General features: G+C 56.4%; 2 protein-coding genes across 4 annotated transcripts in view; one reads left to right on the top strand and one right to left on the bottom strand.

The window, feature by feature from the left end:
* Positions 1-7,181, top strand: part of CSTPP1 (centriolar satellite-associated tubulin polyglutamylase complex regulator 1) — a 163,409-nt gene extending 156,228 nt beyond the window's left edge. For 2 of the 3 annotated variants that reach the window (XM_037166173.2, XM_037166175.2), the window contains exons 6-9: positions 1,598-1,793; positions 2,401-2,510; positions 4,809-4,872; positions 5,145-5,827. In XM_037166173.2, coding sequence (XP_037022068.1) covers positions 1,598-1,793; positions 2,401-2,510; positions 4,809-4,872; positions 5,145-5,319 — 545 coding nt within the window. In that variant the 3' untranslated portion in view covers positions 5,320-5,827. Of the gene's footprint in view, positions 1-1,597; positions 1,794-2,400; positions 2,511-4,808; positions 4,873-5,144; positions 5,828-6,964 lie in introns of those variants that run through there. The other variant, XM_037166174.2, reaches the window with a different exon arrangement.
* On the bottom strand, positions 7,174-17,459 carry ARFGAP2 (ADP ribosylation factor GTPase activating protein 2). The gene is made up of 16 exons (XM_037166170.2): positions 17,321-17,459; positions 17,033-17,151; positions 16,386-16,458; positions 15,749-15,880; positions 15,586-15,663; positions 14,652-14,733; positions 14,309-14,365; positions 13,179-13,231; positions 12,609-12,745; positions 12,382-12,513; positions 10,626-10,754; positions 10,409-10,543; positions 9,343-9,469; positions 9,091-9,184; positions 8,854-8,972; positions 7,174-8,393 (listed from the first exon to the last, which is right to left on the bottom strand). Exons 1-16 carry the CDS (start codon positions 17,390-17,392, stop codon positions 8,373-8,375), a joined length of 1,560 nt encoding a protein of 519 aa, XP_037022065.1. The 5' UTR covers positions 17,393-17,459; the 3' UTR covers positions 7,174-8,372.
* Between the last annotated feature and the right edge of the window lie 458 nt (positions 17,460-17,917).

A 17,917-nucleotide genomic window follows, 5' to 3' on the forward strand; every position in this document is an offset into this window, starting at 1 on the left:
TGGGTTTTCCCACGGACCAGGGAGCGGGAATGGGTTCGGGTTAAACCAGGCACATTACATTTAAGCTCACCTCCTGCTGTGCGGCCCAGTCCTAACAGGCCAGGTGGCTGGGGACCTCTGCTTTAAGAGAGAGGCTTACAGAGGTGGGTAGCAGCGCTAAGGAGTGGTGGAGCCCAACTTGAACAGAGGGCTCTGCTGAGTCACTGCCATCCGAGGACCCACAGAGTGTTCGGTAAGCACACAGCAGTCCCGCCTCACACTCCAGCCTGCCCCCCAGCACACACCAGCCGCGCCCCTAAAGCCCCTCTGGAATCAGGTGGGATTAGAACAGGCTGATAATACAAACGCATGGCCGCTCACACACACAACAGCAGATGGAATGTTGGGTTTAAAATTGCTGACTGTGTCCACAAACAAACTTGTTTAAAACAAGCTCTTCCAGTAAACATGAGGCTGTCGTTGGAGCCTAGACATGGCCTTCTTGCCAACTGGTGGCCCAGCCAGCCCTGGCCTCGCTCAGACATGACATTCTGTTTTCCTGATGGCAGCCTTCGGGCCTGGTCAGGCAGGGCCTAGGGCCTGGGTCTCAGCGCCGCCAGCTCTTCACAGCTCCGGGCTTTTGTTTCCTGTTTCTCTAAAGCTCTTGGGCTCTAGAGGAGGAGCAGCCAAGTTTGGGAGGGCGTTTCCCCTCACCGCCTCCCCAGGCACTCCTCTAACAGCGCTGGGCCCGGGCAGGTGTCACTGCTGCTGACGGTGTCCATCGGCGGTGAGAGGAGCCCCGAGTCGCTGCTCACTAACAGTGCATTGACTACAGAATTCAAAAGCCATCCCAAATGTTCAGTAAATTCCAAGCCGGCAGGCTTTCTCCTCCACACCGGTATTCCAACATGCTTTCTTTTATTTTTTATACCCTCACCCCAGGACATCTTTCATTGCTTTTAGAAACAGGGGAAGGGAGAGAGAGAAACATTAATCAGTTACCTCCTGCACACACCCAGACCTGGGGTCAAACCCACAACCCAGGCATGAACCCTGACTGGGAATCGAACCTGCAACCTTTAGGTTACGGGACGACGCTCCAACCAACTGAGCCACGCTGGCCAGTGTTCCAACATGCAGTCTTGAGGCAGGTGGCCTCAGATGATGGGCGTACTAGTGGGAATGGGCATGCTTGCACTCTTTAAAAAACATCTATGGCCATTTAATAGGTGCCAGGTGCTGAGGCAGGGAGGGTGACGGGGCATGGTGCCTGCCTTTATCCGAGGATCTCCCGGGCCACTCGGGGGACAGAGTGAACAAACAGCTACTGAGAAAACTCATCAGTGGATAATGCTACGAAGAAGCACAGGGGGCCATGCAAGTGCATAATGGGGATCTCAGCCTGTCCAGGAACAACTGCCCAGAGGAGAGGACGTCTGAGCTGAAACACACTGTTGTGTGCTCATGAGCGTGGTGGTCACATGAGGTCAAGGGCTCCAGCTCTAGCACGCCATGCCTGGGCACTGATGCTGGTGTGGAGCCGAACTAGCAGAAAGGAAGATACGGTGGAAGGGTGAAGTATGTCCTCCCTGCCTGACCTCTGCCCCCTCCGTCCCAGAGTTCCTGGAGAGTGTGGCTGCCATCTACCAGGACCTGCTGTCAGGCAAGAACCCCAACACGGTGATTGTGCCAACATCTTCCAGTGGGCAGCACCGCCAGCGGCCCGCCTTGGGTGAGACCAGCACGCTGGAGGGAGTCGAGGCTTCGCTGTTCTACCAGCGCCTGGAGAGCTTGTGTGACCGGCACAAGTACAGGTGAGAAAGGGAACGCAGGGACCCTACAGGCTGGCTGCGGCCCTGGAGCAGACCTCCATCAGGCAGTTCTGATGGGCCCAGGGTTTCAAGGGTCACAGTATGAACCGGAGCAGTGCTGCTTGCTCCCAGACCTAGCTGCTCACTTGGGGAGGACTGCCTTCCCCTGGGCAAGACTGCGGTACCAGACCTACTCAGCCCCTTCTCCTTCTTGGGAGATAGACTGGCTCTCACGTTTTGGAGAGAGGGAAGAACATTCCCTGTATCAAGAATTCACTCTGCAGAAAGGGAAGGTGAAGCTGTCCACCTGTGTGGCACAAAGTCCACTGAGAGACAGAGCAGCCACTGTTGGTTTCTTTCTAGACGAAGCTGTTTGCTACCTATTGCCATTTCCCCATCCCCTCCCCAATCCCTCCTAGTAAAAGCACCAGGTGGTGAACCTGCCAGCCCTTCATGTTCACAGTCAAGGCCTTGCTCCTGAACCTGCCAGCCTGTGGACCCCGGGAGAGTCTGGTCCCTTTGTCTCAGCATCCTTCAGGCCGGAAGGTGTGGATGGAAGGGTAACACTCAGGTGCGCACATCTCTGAACCTAGCCTGTGCTCTCTCCTAGCTGCCCACCCCCAGCTGTCGTCAGAGAGGTCCTAGGCAATGTTCAGAGACTGACCTTCTACGGATTCCTTGTGGCTCTCTCAAAGCACCATGGAACCAACCAAGCCCTAGGTAAGCCAGCACTAGGTGCAGCCAGCCTCCTCCCGCCACACGGTACGGAGACCTATGGGAGCCGCCTCTGTTGGCAGAATGGTCCCATGAGGAAGAGGCACCGCCATCTCTGCCGTGAGCTCTTGGGTCCGGTCTCTGAGGCCCAGGAGGCCAGAATGTGCGGAACACAAGACTGTGCTCCCTTAGGCCTCTCGTGCCCCCCTAGGGAGGGACAGCCTTCCCTGCCCACGGCCCTGCCCCAACACGAAGCCCCAAGGCAGGGGCGTGCCCAGGCCCTCCCTCAGAACCCCCAGTTCTGTCTGGGGGCGTGGCCTGGCCTGCACAGGGCTATTTACTCAGGGGCTCTGGAGATTACGTATCAAACAGCCCTGGATCCATTTGTAAACAGGACAAAGGTGTGTCTGGGGAGGCCTTTTTCCCAACTGGGAAAAAAATCTGATTAATCTGAAAAGGATCAGAAAGGGCGTGGGGGGAGGCCTGCATTGGCCCAGTTTTTTCTGTCCACCGTTTCATTCCCACTGGTCGGCCATCCCCACTCACCACTCCCCAAGCCGCCTCCCACACCCGCTGCTCTCCTGGGGAGGAGCCGCAGGTCACCATCCAGGAGAGCTTGAAGGCTTCTTATCTCTCTCCCTCCTCGAGGTATCCAGGTGGCTGGGAATCTCAGGTTCCGGAGTCTCAAAGAAGAGACGCCCATGTTCCCCTTCCTTTGGCCAGTTGAGGGAATGGGGTCAAAGGAAGGAACTTTAACATGCATTAGAGACCAGCCACAAGAGGCCAGTGCCAGCCTAGATGCTTTAGGTCTGATGCAGTATGGAGCCTGCTGGGGTGCTCTGGGGCACACAGGCACACCCCCCCCCAGCTGGACTGACTGAGGGCCCAGGCGGCCCTGATGCCGCCAGGCAGCCGTTATTCTGAGTCCTGCTTGGGGCGTGCACAGGTCTGGGGACCAAGAGAGGCTGGCAGCCGAGGTCACTGGCTGGAAGAGAACAGAAAGGAGACAAGTAGGAGTCAGAAGTCAAGAGCAAGGGAGTGGCAGGTGGAAATTTGCTTGGGTTTTCTTCTACACTCCTAGGTAACTGACCACCCTCCCTTACTTTCCACCAGTCACAGTCGCTAAGCAGGAAAAGGAAAAGCTAACTGGCATCTGAGTCACCACCTGGACTGACCACACGCCCTCACTATTTCTAGGGCCTTTAAAGGGACAGTCACTGAGTCAGCCACTTTCTTGAGCACCAGTGCTGGGCAGAGTGGGGGCCCGAAAGCAGCGTTTGGTCTCCACCCTCACCTGCGGCTACGTGTGTAAAACAGACCTGGAGGCCCCTGGCTAAAGCCAGTTGCCAGCCTGCTCCGTTAGTCGTCAAGGCGACCACGAAATGAGAGGGTTCCATGACACATAGTTTGAAAACCACTGACTTAGAGCAAAAGGAACCGGGAGGCACCATTGGAGAAGGGCTTGGAAAAGTCAGGAATTGAACTAGTGCCCGGTGGATCGTTTGAAGACTGAGGCCCTCTAGAGACCAGCCTTGTTGGTCCCCAGACCTAGGTTCTGACCACCAGCCAGCTCTTCCCCCAGAACAGTTGGTTGGTGAGAGTCTTTCTGTCAGCAGACTTCAGCTCTGCCCTCCCTCCCACCGTCAAGGGCCCCCCAGAGCGTCCAGACTCTCCCCCGTCCCTTCCCTCGGCATCAAAGAGCTGATTCCCTTAGTTCACAGCTGAGGAAGCCACAGGAGACAGATGTGTGACAGCAGAGTTGGGACAGCTCTCCTTCTGGTGGCTTCAGCCGTGCCAAAGAGAGTTTGGTCTGCTCCTGACCAGTCTCCTCTCCTCACCCCGGACCCTCCCTGGAGGTCTTTGTGGTTAGCCTGGGCCACATCCTGTATCTCTGGCTCCTCTTCAGCCCCGTACTGGGGGGCCTCAAGGAAGGACAACCCCGCCCTACACCAGCTCACAGCCCACCATCTCATCTTGGAAGGTGATCGCCATCTGAGCGACCTTGAGGTTTGGGATGTCTCCTTAGCTGTGGTCTCTGCCCCAAGTTGGGGGTGGGGATGAAGCAGGCAGCAGGGCTATTAAATGTTATAAACATTACATTCATCCAGCAGTACCCAAGACTCTGCCCTGATAGAATTCCTTTTAAATTTCTCTAGAAAGCTGTTCCCCGTATCCTTTGTATCAGCCCAAATAGGCAGATATGACGGTAAGGGGCACAGAGGCATCTGCGGGGAATGGGGCTGTCTGACCAGAGACTGGCTGAAGGACCCCGGATTAAGTTTCGTGCCCCCAATTACCTCCTAGGAGCTCTGCCTGACAAAGGGGACCTGATGCATGACCCAGCCATGGATGAGGAGCTGGAGCGACTGTAAGTGTCATGTGGGAAGGTGCTGCCCCCTGGTGGGGGAAGACCTCAGTCAGACCTGGCAGGGCCCCATCATGGGCTCACACACTGCTTGTCCATAACATCCCCATGGGTCAGGGAAGGGTTTAGGGGCCAGCAGAGGCCTGAGGTGTCCTCTCTTTGAGTCCCTTGGGAACATAGTCCATGGTCTAATTCAGATGCAGGAGTGAGTGTGGAGGTCCTGGTCTCTGGACGGGAGGCAGCTTGCTGCCCTCTGGGCTTCTCTCCTCCTTCAGGCTGGCCCAGATCCCAGACCTGGTCAACTCAGTCACTGCCAGTTCAGAGGCCAGCTGCCTGCCTTCCCGGACCCCTCACCGGGCTGGCTTTTCCTGGAGAACCCTCCACCACACCCGCAAAGTGGATGCAGAGAGTGATGGCTCCACTGAAGAGACTGACGAGTCTGAGACTTGAGAACTCAGAGGGTCCCATCTACCACACCCTGTACCCTGCTCCTTCCAACTCTTCTGCCCGTGTGGTGCTGCCCTCTGCTGGTGGAAAGGCCAAATAACAGCCCTGGTCCAAGACGTGTCGGAGGGGTTCTGCTATCAGGCAACCCAAGCAGTGACCAAGAAAGTTAGCCTAGTCTCCCTGTCCCTGTCAGCCTTGCGCTTTAGTCAGGCTCAGGCTGACAGCACTTTGAACTGAGGCCACTGGGAAGGGACTTGGTGTCGCCTTTTGCTGACAGTCACCACATAAGGTTCATCTCACAGCAACTCCAGGAATAGCCACTCAGGGCCACGCATGCTCAGAAGGTGACACCCTCGATGCAAGTAGGGGGAACATAGTCACAGTGGCCTTGTACTGGAGAAGCAGCCACTGGCCACAGTGGGGTGAAGGCCAGGCAAGACCATTTCCCTTTCAAAAGCTTCCTGTGTCTATAAGTTAAATGTGAAACAAATAAAGTCCCTTTCGTCTGCTAAGTGGTGAGTCTACACCCACTATACTGAGGAGGGGGTGAAGAGAAGGGGTGAGTTCCCTTTTCCGGGGGACGGGGGCCAGAGGGCCACTCAGCCCAGAGACCTGCCTCAGATGAGCAGAGGAACTTACCTCTTGCATGTGACAGCCTTTCAAAGGAGAGAGACTCCCCGCTGGGATGGGCCTTCGGGGGAAAACAAGTTCAGAGGGTTCAAGGCCAGGCTCCTGTAACTTTAACGACTCTGGCCACCAAGGCTCAGCACTGCAGAACCTTCCAGCCAGTTTCATTAAACATTTGCCACACACCTGCTCAGGGTTAGGGCAGTGGGGACACAGCTGTGAACACAGGTCTGAAGAAGACCAGCCTCCAGCCAAGACTGGAGGAAGGGCAGGACAAGTGGTTTTCAACATCCTTGAATTGAGCACGGGCCCCCAGAAAGTAAAACCCAACCAGTGACCCAAGCAGAGCAGGCCACCTCCTCTGAAGCAAAGCCGAAGGTTACGGCCACTGGTCACACATTTTCCTGGGCTTATCCCTGCCCAGCCCAGGCCCCTGGAGTTACAACACTGGCCCGCACAGCCCTGTTGTGCCAGACCAGGCCTGGATGTCCCAGACCTGCCAGAGTCCAGGAACAGGAGAGGTCTCCAGGCCCACAAACAGATCCAGCCTCCAACCAACCTGATTAAAAGCAGTTGGAAAACCCTGGTGTGCATCAGGATCACCTGGGGAGTCTATTTACAGTGCAAACTACCAAACTCCAGCTGGGAAGAGAATCTAGATTGTGAACACACACCATTCCCAAGCTGGAAGTTCCAGATCCATGCTTTGGAAATCACTGGCTTAGTTGAGTTCCTATGGCTCCGTCCATACTTTCAGGTTGATGGTTTACAACTGTACCCCAACACCCCCTCCAGTGATGGATGTTCCAAAAGCTAGGGGCACACACACCCCACCCTCACCCCCTTCTTCCCAGATTTAAAAGAGTTCCGTAAGGTCTGTGTATTGTACCAACACTGCCCGTCAAGCCTACTGTTAGGGTAAGGTGCAGGGCTGCTGAGGCTGTCTGCCTGCCCAGTCACATGACTAAGTGGCTGCGTTAAAGGGCCAACTGACACCAGCTCTTTCCTCCGCGTGCAACAGGGTGGTGAGGTCGAGGCTGCACCGGACCTCAAGGCAGCACAGGGCCAAGGAGCCAGGGGACTTTGGCTTTCAGAGAAGAGACAAGCTGGAGGCGCTGGAGAAAGTGCCCTCAGCTTCGGCACCAACGCCCCATCCCTATCGGTGGGAGCCCAGACAGTGAGGCGGGGGGCCTGCCCAGGGGCTGGGAGGTAGCATCCAGAGGACATTACTTCATTCAGACCAACAGGGACCTAGGGCCCTGTCAGGGCTTTATTTGACACCATTGTGTTTCAATACAAACAGTCCAGAAAGAAAAGTCAAGTCCCTCTGGGGGGAGGGAGTGGTGGGAATAGTGGTCTGTGTTGCTCGGGAGGCCAACTCTCACCCACAGGGGCTGGGGCAGGCCCAGACTGCCAGGTGGCAGGGGAAGGTGGCACCAAGGACGACACAGTGCGCGGCCCAGTGGCCGAGGCAAGGCTTGCAGCTCCAGTTCCGTAGGCACATCAAGCTCACTGGTGGGGTGCTGCCAGGCCCCCTAAGCCAGGAAGCCTGCTTCTGTCCCTCGTGTCCTCTGCTTCCTTGGCCAGCATTACGTTCACAGCATCCACAGCAGGACACCACAGGGCAGAGACACCACGGCCACCAAACGGGGGGAAAGGGCGGTCCCAGGAGGGGGGAGAGGGTCCTAGGGTCCACATGGATGGTGAGGAAGGACTCCGAGACACCCAGGAGGAAACAAAGTCCTCCAGGTGACCACTGGAAAAAGGGGGGTGGGGGCAGATCATCACTTGGGCCTCCAGTCTGATCCCAAATGAAACCTTCAGGTACCAGGTAGTTTCTAGCCCTTAGTAAGGCCCAAACGAAGGTCCTTCCCCTCCCCTGCCCTCTCTTGGGGCCCAGAAGAGGCCACTGGAGCAGCAACAGCAGCAGCAAGTCCAGAGCTCCCTCCTCTAGGGGCTGATCTACAGAACTCTTCCTAGACCTCCCCGCTGGTTCCAGAGGGTGGGGGCCAAGCCTCCAAACGACCTGGAAGGATCCTAGAGCTGGCAAAAAAGCCTTACACTTTCCACTTTCCCTGCTCGGGGAAGGCTGGACCCAGACTGCGCCATCCTGAGGAGGTGCCCTCCCCTCACTCCCAGTGTGGCAGGGCAAGCGAGGAGCAGCGCTGGGAGCAGGGGTGGAAGGACAATAATCTGGCACACGGGGCGGGGGGGAGGGTGTGAGGGAGGAGAACAAAGGGCTTGATCTACAGGCAGAGGTGAAGGGCTGGTGCTGCCCACCCCTCACCAGAGATCCTCAAAGGCCACCCAGTCACACACCACACGTGTAACAATTCCTCCCCAGCTTCCACAAGGCAAGCAGCCCTGGCCTGGTGACCACAGGGGTTTTGCTGCTGTCACCACCACATGCCTGAGCCGTGAAGCATGGATCAGTAGGAACCATAACGATCCTGGAAACGGGGAAGGAAAAACAAAGTCAGTGTCTCTGACCCGCAGCCGCTGCCCAGCAGGGCCACCTTCCACCAACACTGGGGCAGGACTGGGAAGGGGCGGGCAGGGGCGCCCAATCTCACATGGAGGGACTGTCTGATACTGTGTTGTGCCTTGGGAAAGGGGTTGTAGCCAGACCCCAAGGGGGAAGCCCTGCCTAATCTCAGGGAAGCCGAGGAGGGGACAGAGTAGCACAGATGACAAGGCTGGGGGAGACCAGTGCAGACAGGACGTCTTCACATGGAAAAGCCCAGCCTGTTACTGAGCTCGAAGAAAGGAAGCTGCCCTTCTAGGAAAAGCAAAGGCCCTCACAGGCTGAGGGGCTCCCAGTACAGTGTCTGGATGTGGAGGTTAAGAAGGCCCCACTCCAGGCACTACTGTAGGCCCCTCCCACCCCTGGTCAAGCAGCCCCAGCCTTACCTGCAAAGAATTCATCACGCCATTGGCCAGCACAGCCATCTTTCCGGCCACGGACTTGACGCCCTGCTTAAACTGGGCAATGTCAGCCGTGGGGAGCACATTCCCCAGAGAAACACTACCTGTAACAGCAAGGGAAGGGGTGACCCAGAAGCCTGCAGGGTGCTCTGCCCCATCCACTGGGCCCTCTGACTCTGCTCACTGGCCTCACTTGGTGCCCACCACACCTTTGGTGCCTACCTGCTCCATGAGCTCCATCCGTGTCCCCAAAGAGGTCTGAAGAGCTGATGGCACTGCTGCCTGAGAGCTGCTGTAGCCGAGACCTGGCTTCATACTGTGGTGAAGGAAAGGCAAGGCCTGATCGTCTTTTGGCTGATATCCCTAGAACTCATGGAGCCCAGCCACCTAGTGCTGAAGCCCAAACTAGCTGCAGAGAGGAAGGTCTTGCTTCTGCCCCCTGCCTCCAGCCTCAGAGTACAGAACTCTACTCACCTCGGTATCTACCTCCCGCCCAAAGAACATGTCAGATGAGATGGCTTTAGCTCCTGCAAATTTCTGACGTGCTTCACTGGACTCGAGGCCCGAGCTCCGGCTCTCCACCTCCCTCCGGTTTGTGACTCTGGGGTGGAGGTGGAACAACACATCTGACCCTTCCCGTCACTGTCTGGGGACAATGTTACTACCCCATTACCACCACAGGCAAACCTGGGGATGCTTACCAAGGCCCTGACCGGTTCTGGGGCTCAGGGGCCCTCTCCCCTGGATGAGCCCCCTCCCTTCTCCACACTGAAGACAAGGCAGAGAGAGCTTACATTGCCTGCACGAGGCAGCGTGGAAATGAGGTTTGGAGGGGCCCAGGCTTCGGCCCCAAACAGCACTTGGAAGGTCAGTACAGCTACTCTACTCGTTACCATTGGCCCAACACTAGGGCAACCATGCATCTCGGTCTGCCTGAGTTTATGCTTCCTCTCTGGGCACTTAGTCACAGTGTCCCCTTCATTCTCAAAAGCATCCCAGTGTGGATGACAGGTGAGGTCACTCCTGCCAGCACCCACAGGCCCAGCACGGGGTGGGTGTTCTCAGGTGTCATTACATCACATTCCACCCTCCCAGCGACCCTGTGAAGTCATTACTGATGCCCCCACTTTACACATGGACATGCAGATAATTTATCAATTAAACACACTGCCCAGACTGACATGGAATAAGCTTAAAAAAATTAGGCCAGAGGCCAGAGACACATAACCCCCGGGAGGTCTAGGCGGAAGCATAAAATCAGACCCCTCCTGCCAGAGAAACGGGCCATGGACGAGAGGCTGCTGAGCGCAGCTCGCACCAAGGCCCAGCTCCTGCACAGGCGGATCCGGGCGCCACTGCGTCCCTGTGGCTATTTATGTTTGTTTAAGTTGCACTTAAAATGCGGATCCTCAGCTGCTCCAGCCACAGTCTAAGGGCTCAGCAGCCACACACCCAGTGGCTACCACACCAGACAGCGTGGACGCACAGCTCTTCCCTCACAGGAAGTCCTACTGAACAGCACTGCCCTAGGCCACCCCACCTTTCCGAAACAGGCCGGATGCTCGAGATGGTCACTTCTGGCTCCTTCTCCTCCATCCTGTCCACACCCCAGGTGGCATCTGTGTCCCATCGGGAACCAAAACTCTCCCCCAAGGAGAAGGGGTTGTCCTTGTACCTAGAGTGACAGCAGAGTGGCTCAGAGAAGCCTGACAAGGAGCATGATGGCCAAGTCTTCGCCCCAACAACAGCAGCCTTACTTTGGGGGTCCAGAGGCGAAAGTACCAACATCGTCAAACAAGTCCAGCTGTGAGCGGGAAGGTTTTGCACTTGCTGGGGCTTCCTGCTCGATCACCTGCATCTCAGACAGCACCGAGTGGGAGATGGAGCTGTGGGGACAGGCGGAGACAGGCACGAGAGCCGTGGTGAACACCAGTGTCACCACCCGAGAGGGTACCTGCTGCTGGCAGGAGCCCAGGGCTCCCGAGTACCACCCGGAGCCTGCTCCCACCAGCGGCACAGGGCAGGGCTGCCCCAGGGAACGGACACTCAGCCGCCGACACGCTGGCTTCACTTGCTCAGAGCGAGCATTCCCCGACCAGCAGCCGTCTGCCCGCTGTGAGGTGAAGGACGCACACCAAGTGACGGCTAACACGCCTGCTGGGCCGTAGCCATGTCCTTCACCAAGACAGGCACACGAACACACACACAGAGCGAGCGAAGACAAGAGCCCCCAAACCAGGGAAGGGAGTCTAATGGCATCGAAGGGTGGGCTTTTAATCATTCCATCTACTTTTTGTGACGAGGAAAGCATTTCAAAGTAGAGCCTGGCCCCACGCAGGAAGCACAGATCTGCGGCTTGGTTCCAGGGCTAAGAGGCACCAAGTGGGCAGGCAGCCCCAGCTCACGGCCACGCTTGCCTCCTGTGTGCTGCTCCACATGGGCATTGCAGGGGTTCATCTCAGTAAGATTAATGCATTAAACAAACAGCCACAGCTTCAGCTGGCAGAACCCCAAGGAGTGAAAATGTTGCAATAGGGCCTTAAATAGGGTGGGCTGGCTTTAAATAAAAGATTCCCTTGCACTACAAAAATGGGAAAAAAAAATAAAAGTGTTCCTACCCTTTAACTCAGTAATTCCTGTGACCAGAACGAAGAGAGTGGAGACCTAAAGTTCTTGTCTGTCGGGGTTAAAATCCCCATCCCCCCCAGCGGTGTTATACTAGCAACGCACAGACTGAAAGGGCATGAGTGAAATGCAACCAGCGCGTGTGCAGGCGGATGAGGCAGAAACCCCCGGCCTACCTTCTTCAGAGGAGTGCAGCACCAAGGCCAAACATGCAGAATTTAGAATCTAACAGTTGTAGGTTCAAAACCTATTTATGCCAATTACTAGATTTGTGAGCTTCAAGCGAGCTGCGTCATTGCTAAGTCTGTTTTCCTCATCTGTGAGAGGGGAAATGATGCCTCTGTAGATGCCTCTGCAGAGCGCTTTGTTCGAGCCCAGAAGGCCAAGGGCGGAGCTCACCCCCCTCGAAAGGTGTGGCCACCACTCAGCACCAGCTGCCTGGAGCCAGGATTGCTGGCCTCAGCACCTTCCGATTCTCCCATTTTTAAGAGATCAAAAATTTAGTGCTGCTGAAATCTCTAGACACTAATTCAGTGTAAAGCAAGCAAAATGTGTAAGAACTGGTTTGCAGTCCTTGTTTTAAGAAAACCACAGCAACAAAATGTCCTGAAACAGGAAGTATACTGTCCAACCAAAGAGCATTTGGATGTTGGGGTTACTTCCGGGTGTTGTCAGTATCCGGCAGCACTACTGGCACTTAGTGGGCAGGGTAAGGGTAAATACCTACTACGTCCCAAGCACCACACTAGGTGCTTTAAACAGTAAGTACAGTGATTTACTTGGCCTCTAAGACTAAGCTTAGAACCCCTGCCTCAGGTTTGGGGAAGAACCTGCTGGGGCTCCTGGAGGAATATGGCATTTCCCACCATAACCCAGAGCTGAGCTCACCTTCGGGACACCAAGCCCATGCCCAACCTCTCTGCCTGCTCTCGCTTCTTCCCTTCCAGGTTCTGTAGCTTCTTCTCCTCCTTTTTACGATCAATCTGGAGCTCCTGGTAAGCCAGACGCATGGAGGCAACCCTGGGAAGGAACAAATGTATCAGAGGCTGGCACCGAGCCTGGCCCATCTGCCCACCCACCCCACTTGAGCCGGCGCCCCTTTGGCAAACACTCACACAGACTCTTCTGCCTGCTTCTTGGCATCAGCTGCCTGCTGCTCACGGAGCTTCTCCGCCACCTGGGCCTGCCGCTCAATCTCGCTGAAACTCTGGCTGCTCACCTTCTGGGCCCCGAGACCTTTCTTGGCACCCAGCTGGGAGGAGAATCACGTGATGGGGGCCTGGCCAACCACAATGTCCTCCACTCCCTCCCAGGCATGGGTACTGCTCTTGTACACCCAAAGGAATACATTCCTTCTTGAAGCTCAGGGTAAAAAAAATGCAGCCGGTCACATGGTTCATAGGGAGAACAGGAGCTTTGCTAGAGGTGGGCACCAGGTGGTTCACATAGCCCCAGCTGAGGCCTCAGGGCCTGACCACTGCAGCCAGTGTCGGCAAGGCCCAGCAAAACCCAGGCCGATCCCTCCCGGAGTCCCCTGAAGACGGGCTTCTTGGCAGCTCTTACAAACAGAAGGCTCTGAGAGGCCAAATGCCTCTGCCACAGCTATACAGCCAGTGAATGAGGGGGTCGCAAGGCAAAGCCGGGGTCTGGCTTGCAACCCTCTACATACTGCCTCTCCCACCTACCCCTTTCTTGGCTGCTGCTGGCTTCTTCTTGCCAATGAGGGAGGTTTTCATTTCTGTGTGAGAAAAGGGGAGGCATGAGTGAGGATAAAGGGCGGTCAGAGGCGGCAGTTCTGTCCATTCACACCATGCAGTTTCTGGCAAGAGCTTCTAAAGAGAACAGCTTTAGGCAGGAGAACACAAAGCTGCCACCACCAGCTCAACCAATGGTGCCGGGACAGTCCAAGCCAAAGACAAGATCAGGGGAGGGCACTGACCCCCACCAGACTGGGACAAGAACTTGACCTGAAGCAGCAAAGACAAAGTCCCTGAACCAACACGGAGACAGCTAGGCAGGGGGCGGATGCCGAACATCAGCCTCAGTTCCTAAAGCAGGGAGCTGGCGTGCAAGGGACTAGGCTCCCCGAGGGGCTGTTGGTTACCTCTGGCAGGAAGGGCCCCTTTAGGTGACAGATACATGGACTCTGGAGAGAAACAGACTTGTGGCTAACCAGGGGCCCACCCCAGTGCTTCCATGGAACTTCCAAGCCCAGAGGCCTCTGCAGAGCCTTGTCTCAGACCAGCTGTGCCAGCCGTTCCAGAGGGTCAGCCTGACAGTCATCCGGCTGGCTTCCTGCCCCGACCCACATGGATCAACAGAACTAACCAAGGACAGCAAATGGACTGTTCACCCTGAACCAGAGGATGCCACGGAAAGAGTCTAAAGGAGCTGAAAGGCCATGGACTGGCTAGGAAAGAACGATGTCACCCCCAGCTATGAGCAGCTCAGAGCTGCCCCCACCCCTCCCCATCCCAAGGGGATGGACCAGAAGGCCAACCCTGCCTCAGACCCCAGGGTTAGGTGTCCAGTGTCGCATGCTGGCCTCCCCATACTCTGGCTAGAAGTCCCCACACCCAGAGGCAGACCCAGGCCTTGCACACCAGCCCATCGAGGTTCACCAATCCAAGAGCCTGGCTCTAAAGCCCGTGCAGTTGACGCGGCAGCCACGAGTCCAACTGCAGTCCTGCTCCAGAGAGTTAAGGCACTCAGCCTCCCGTGGCCTTAGTCCACGCCACCAGGCAGCAGCAGATCTGAAAGAACCTTAAGGCCCACCTCTCCCAGTCACCCCCCACCTGCCAGCTGTTATACTGACCCAGTGAAGCTTTCGGTGAGGTACTAAGTAGGTCTGTGTTGGGGCCAAGCTCCGTCTCTGTGGATGCAATGGTGGGAATCAGGTGTAAGGCTCAAAGCTTCCTGTGACCTCCCCTTTAGGGAAGTGATGGGGCAAGAGCAGGGGGCACTGGCTTTCCTCAGCTCGCCAAGGCCTCCAAAAGATAAAAGGAATGCCCATCGCTTCCTCCAAGACACTAGACGAATCCCAGCCCACCCAAAGATACGAGACCCCCCACTCCTAGTCCCTTCAGCAGGTGTCCCATTCCCAGGCCTGAGGCTTTGCCAGGACCAGGGCGCTTGTTTGGAATCCGGACTGAACTCACGTGCCAATCCACTGCTCTCCACAGACAGGGCTGGCTGCTGGGTCTCTGCCAGGTCGGTGGCTGGTGCATTCCAGGCAGGGGGCTACAAAGGAGGCAGCCCACAGAAGCCTCAATGAGCTTCTCCTGCTGGCAGGGAGCACCAAGAACCTACAAGGACCTTGTGGCTGCAAGGCCCTACTCCAAGCCCTCGAGGAAAGGAGACTTCAAATTGGCAAGTAAAATTATAGTTGCTATTCACTATGGAAGAAAGAAGCAGGAAACTTGCAGCCACCTCTACCCTTCCATTATTACTTAAGAGCCAGAGCCCATTTCCCTAACTTAATAATGACTAACAACTACTGGGCACTCACCATGTGCCAGGCCCAAGTCAAAGAGCTTTTCCCACACACACACACATTAACTTTCGCAACAAACCCTGCGAGGCAGATACAGCTCTATTATGAAGACTGAGGGTTTGACACGTTAAGTGAGTTAGCCACATCCTGGAAACGCCAAGTGTAGGAGCTGGGGTTCAAACTGAGGGAATCCAACATCAGCCACCCCACACCTGCCACCAGTCGAGGGGGAACCTCCTCCCAGGGTGGGTTTCTGCGGAAGATTCCTTTAATCATCCCCAAACACAGCGCCTCCCTTATAGGAGAAGAACCCAGGAAAACTTGTTTGAGGCTCTCGACACCTCCTGAGCCTCCAAGAAGCTTCTCTTCCTACTCTCTATCAACCCAGTTTAAAGGGGTCTGATCGTAAGGGGCGCCACAACCCATGCCTACTTGTGGGAGGGGGAAACACCTGGGCCGACCTAACAATGGGCCACAGTCACCCCGTCTACGGTATCACACCAAGGCGAGTGGAGTCTGTGCCCACGATCACAGAAGGCCTTGGCCAGTTAACCACCTGCCAGGAACAATCACGGGAAACATTCCTTGTGGGCACTCACCTGAGTGTGTTCTGTGAAGAAATCAGAGTCCTTCTCCGGGGAGTGACTGGACGTGCTACTCGTATTGTCTATCCAAAGCTACAAGGAAGAAGACGTCCTTGAAACAGGACTCCGCATACTCCCACTCACCCCAGCACCCCAGCCCCAGGGACCAGGCACTTACATCAGTGCCATGCCGAGCCAGGGCTGCACTTCCCAGCTGCCGGATCTTTTCCCGGTACATCTGGGCGGCTCGGCTATTATACTTGGTGTTGGCATCACTGGCTGTGCATCCATGTTGACGGAAGAAAGCTGTCTGGAGAGTAAGAAGGGAGGGCAGCATGCTACAGGTGATTCTCCCCAGAGCCAAAAAAGGCGGCCCTTGTAACAGCCCACGTACTATTTGCACAGGATAATATATTCTATTTACGCCAGTACTTTTTCATAGAGGGAAAGGTACTCAGAAATTCCTGAAGAAAACACAGTCTCCCATCCTCTGAGATGACTGAGTGAAGTCTGGCCCTCACTTGGCCCTACCTGAGCACGCAGCCCACGCCCGTGCTGCCCATACTTCACCCACCCAGGCCAAGGCCTGGATGGCTGTGGAAGCCCTAACTCCCTTGGCCTTTCCCCAAGAACATCTGGCCGATTTCGTTTTAATCCAAGGGCCCTCTGAGAAGAACACTGGCCAATACCCAAGTTTAAAGAACAGTGTACAGTGTTGCAATAGGCCAGAGAAGCTGAGGGGGCCTCCTAGGAGGTCCTGGTCAAGCTGGTACTCAGGCAGCCGATGAGGGTGGGGAGGATATGAGGAGCTTTACCGCATTGGCATTCCCGCCGACCTGCATACACCTCAGCTGGAACCAGCTCCAGTTGGAATCCAACTCTGTGGACCTGTGTGAAAGGGCTGCGTGTCACCCACCAGGAGACGCTTCCCCGACAGACCCACACTTGTCATTTGGCCTTGGGCGCTATAGGCGCCCAGGAAACACTAATCAGCCACCACCCTACTTCCTCCCCTCTACCCTGTCCACGAAAGCTTTGCTCTCCATTCACGTGGTCAAATGGGTGCTAATTATTTTCCAGATCCGAAAGGAGATCAAAATCTCAGGCTCGTAAGCTTGGATTTGTCTTTCCCCTTGAGGACGGCCACAGGGTCACTTCAGACATACTCGACCAATAAAATATGTCAGGAACAACGTCAAGGCAGCTAACTTTTCTTCAAAACTAATGCTGGGAGAGCCAAGTCTGACCGCTAAGAAAGAAGGGAGTTTTGACCCAGACGCGGAGACGAGCTGTCTACATGGCCAGGGGTCCGTCCACACAGGCGGTTCTCTCCGGTGGGAGGATACCGGACCCCTAGCTGGGAGGTTCCGAACACTGAATTAAGAGCAACCCAAGTCGCCACTCCGCCCTGACCAGGACAAAACCCTAGCCTGGTCGAAACAGCAGCCGCGAGGAGCCCCACCTGATAAAGCTGAGATGAACACCCAGGGAGCGGTGCACCCCAGAACAGTCTATGCACAAGAAAACACCATACGTGATGCTTGCCCAGCTCGGATTCTTAGCGCCACAGTCGAAACAGGCCTGCGGGGAAGAGGCAATGGGAGAATGATCAGGGGCCCCGAGTGGAGGCCGGGCACTGACACCCCAGGAAAACAACCCACGTCCGCCCTTCTCCCTCCCTCGGCCCTACAGGAGCCCGGAGGGTCTCTCCCGGTTGGCGCCAAACCCCGCGTACCTCCCGCTCACGCACCTTATTGGTCGGAATAGCGCGAAGCCTCTTGAAACAGGTCTGGATTTCCGTCTTGCTCGGCTCAGACGCCATTTTCTCTCCTTCCCAGATACCAGCGCGACCGACGCGACCCGTCTCAAGCCAATCCGCGGCCCGGAAGGCGAGTACGCAGGCCGGCCACAGCCGCGCCCCGGCCTGCCGAGGGGTGGGGCGACTTGTCCTGAGCTGGACCAATGAGCAGCCGGTGGAACGGACGCAGAAACGTCACAGCCCCACCTCCACAATAGTCGCCGGAACCCAAGCCGCGCCACGCCGCGGCCAATCCGCAGCCTGGGCTGCGCCAGTTTCCAATCGAGCCGAGTCGCGCAGGAGCGCTGCCCCCGGAAGGTGGAGCCACCTCCCAGGAGGCGTGGGCTGCGAGGCCCGCTCACGACTGACGGGTGACGATTAACAGTCCTACCGAGCACTCAGGATCCTACCGACATGATCGGGAAGATAGATGGGCTGGGCCCAGCTCTGAACTGAGCACCCAGTCTCCAGCTTTGGCCGCCTCACACCAAGCCAGATCTCCAGTCCCTTCCACCCCAGACCAGGGTCCCGAAGTCTCAGAGCAGGTAT

The sequence above is a fragment of the Artibeus jamaicensis genome, unplaced genomic scaffold (assembly GCF_021234435.1).
Source record: "Artibeus jamaicensis isolate MK-2021 breed Jamaican fruit bat unplaced genomic scaffold, CSHL_Jam_final contig_797, whole genome shotgun sequence".
Taxonomy (NCBI): domain Eukaryota; kingdom Metazoa; phylum Chordata; class Mammalia; order Chiroptera; family Phyllostomidae; genus Artibeus; species Artibeus jamaicensis.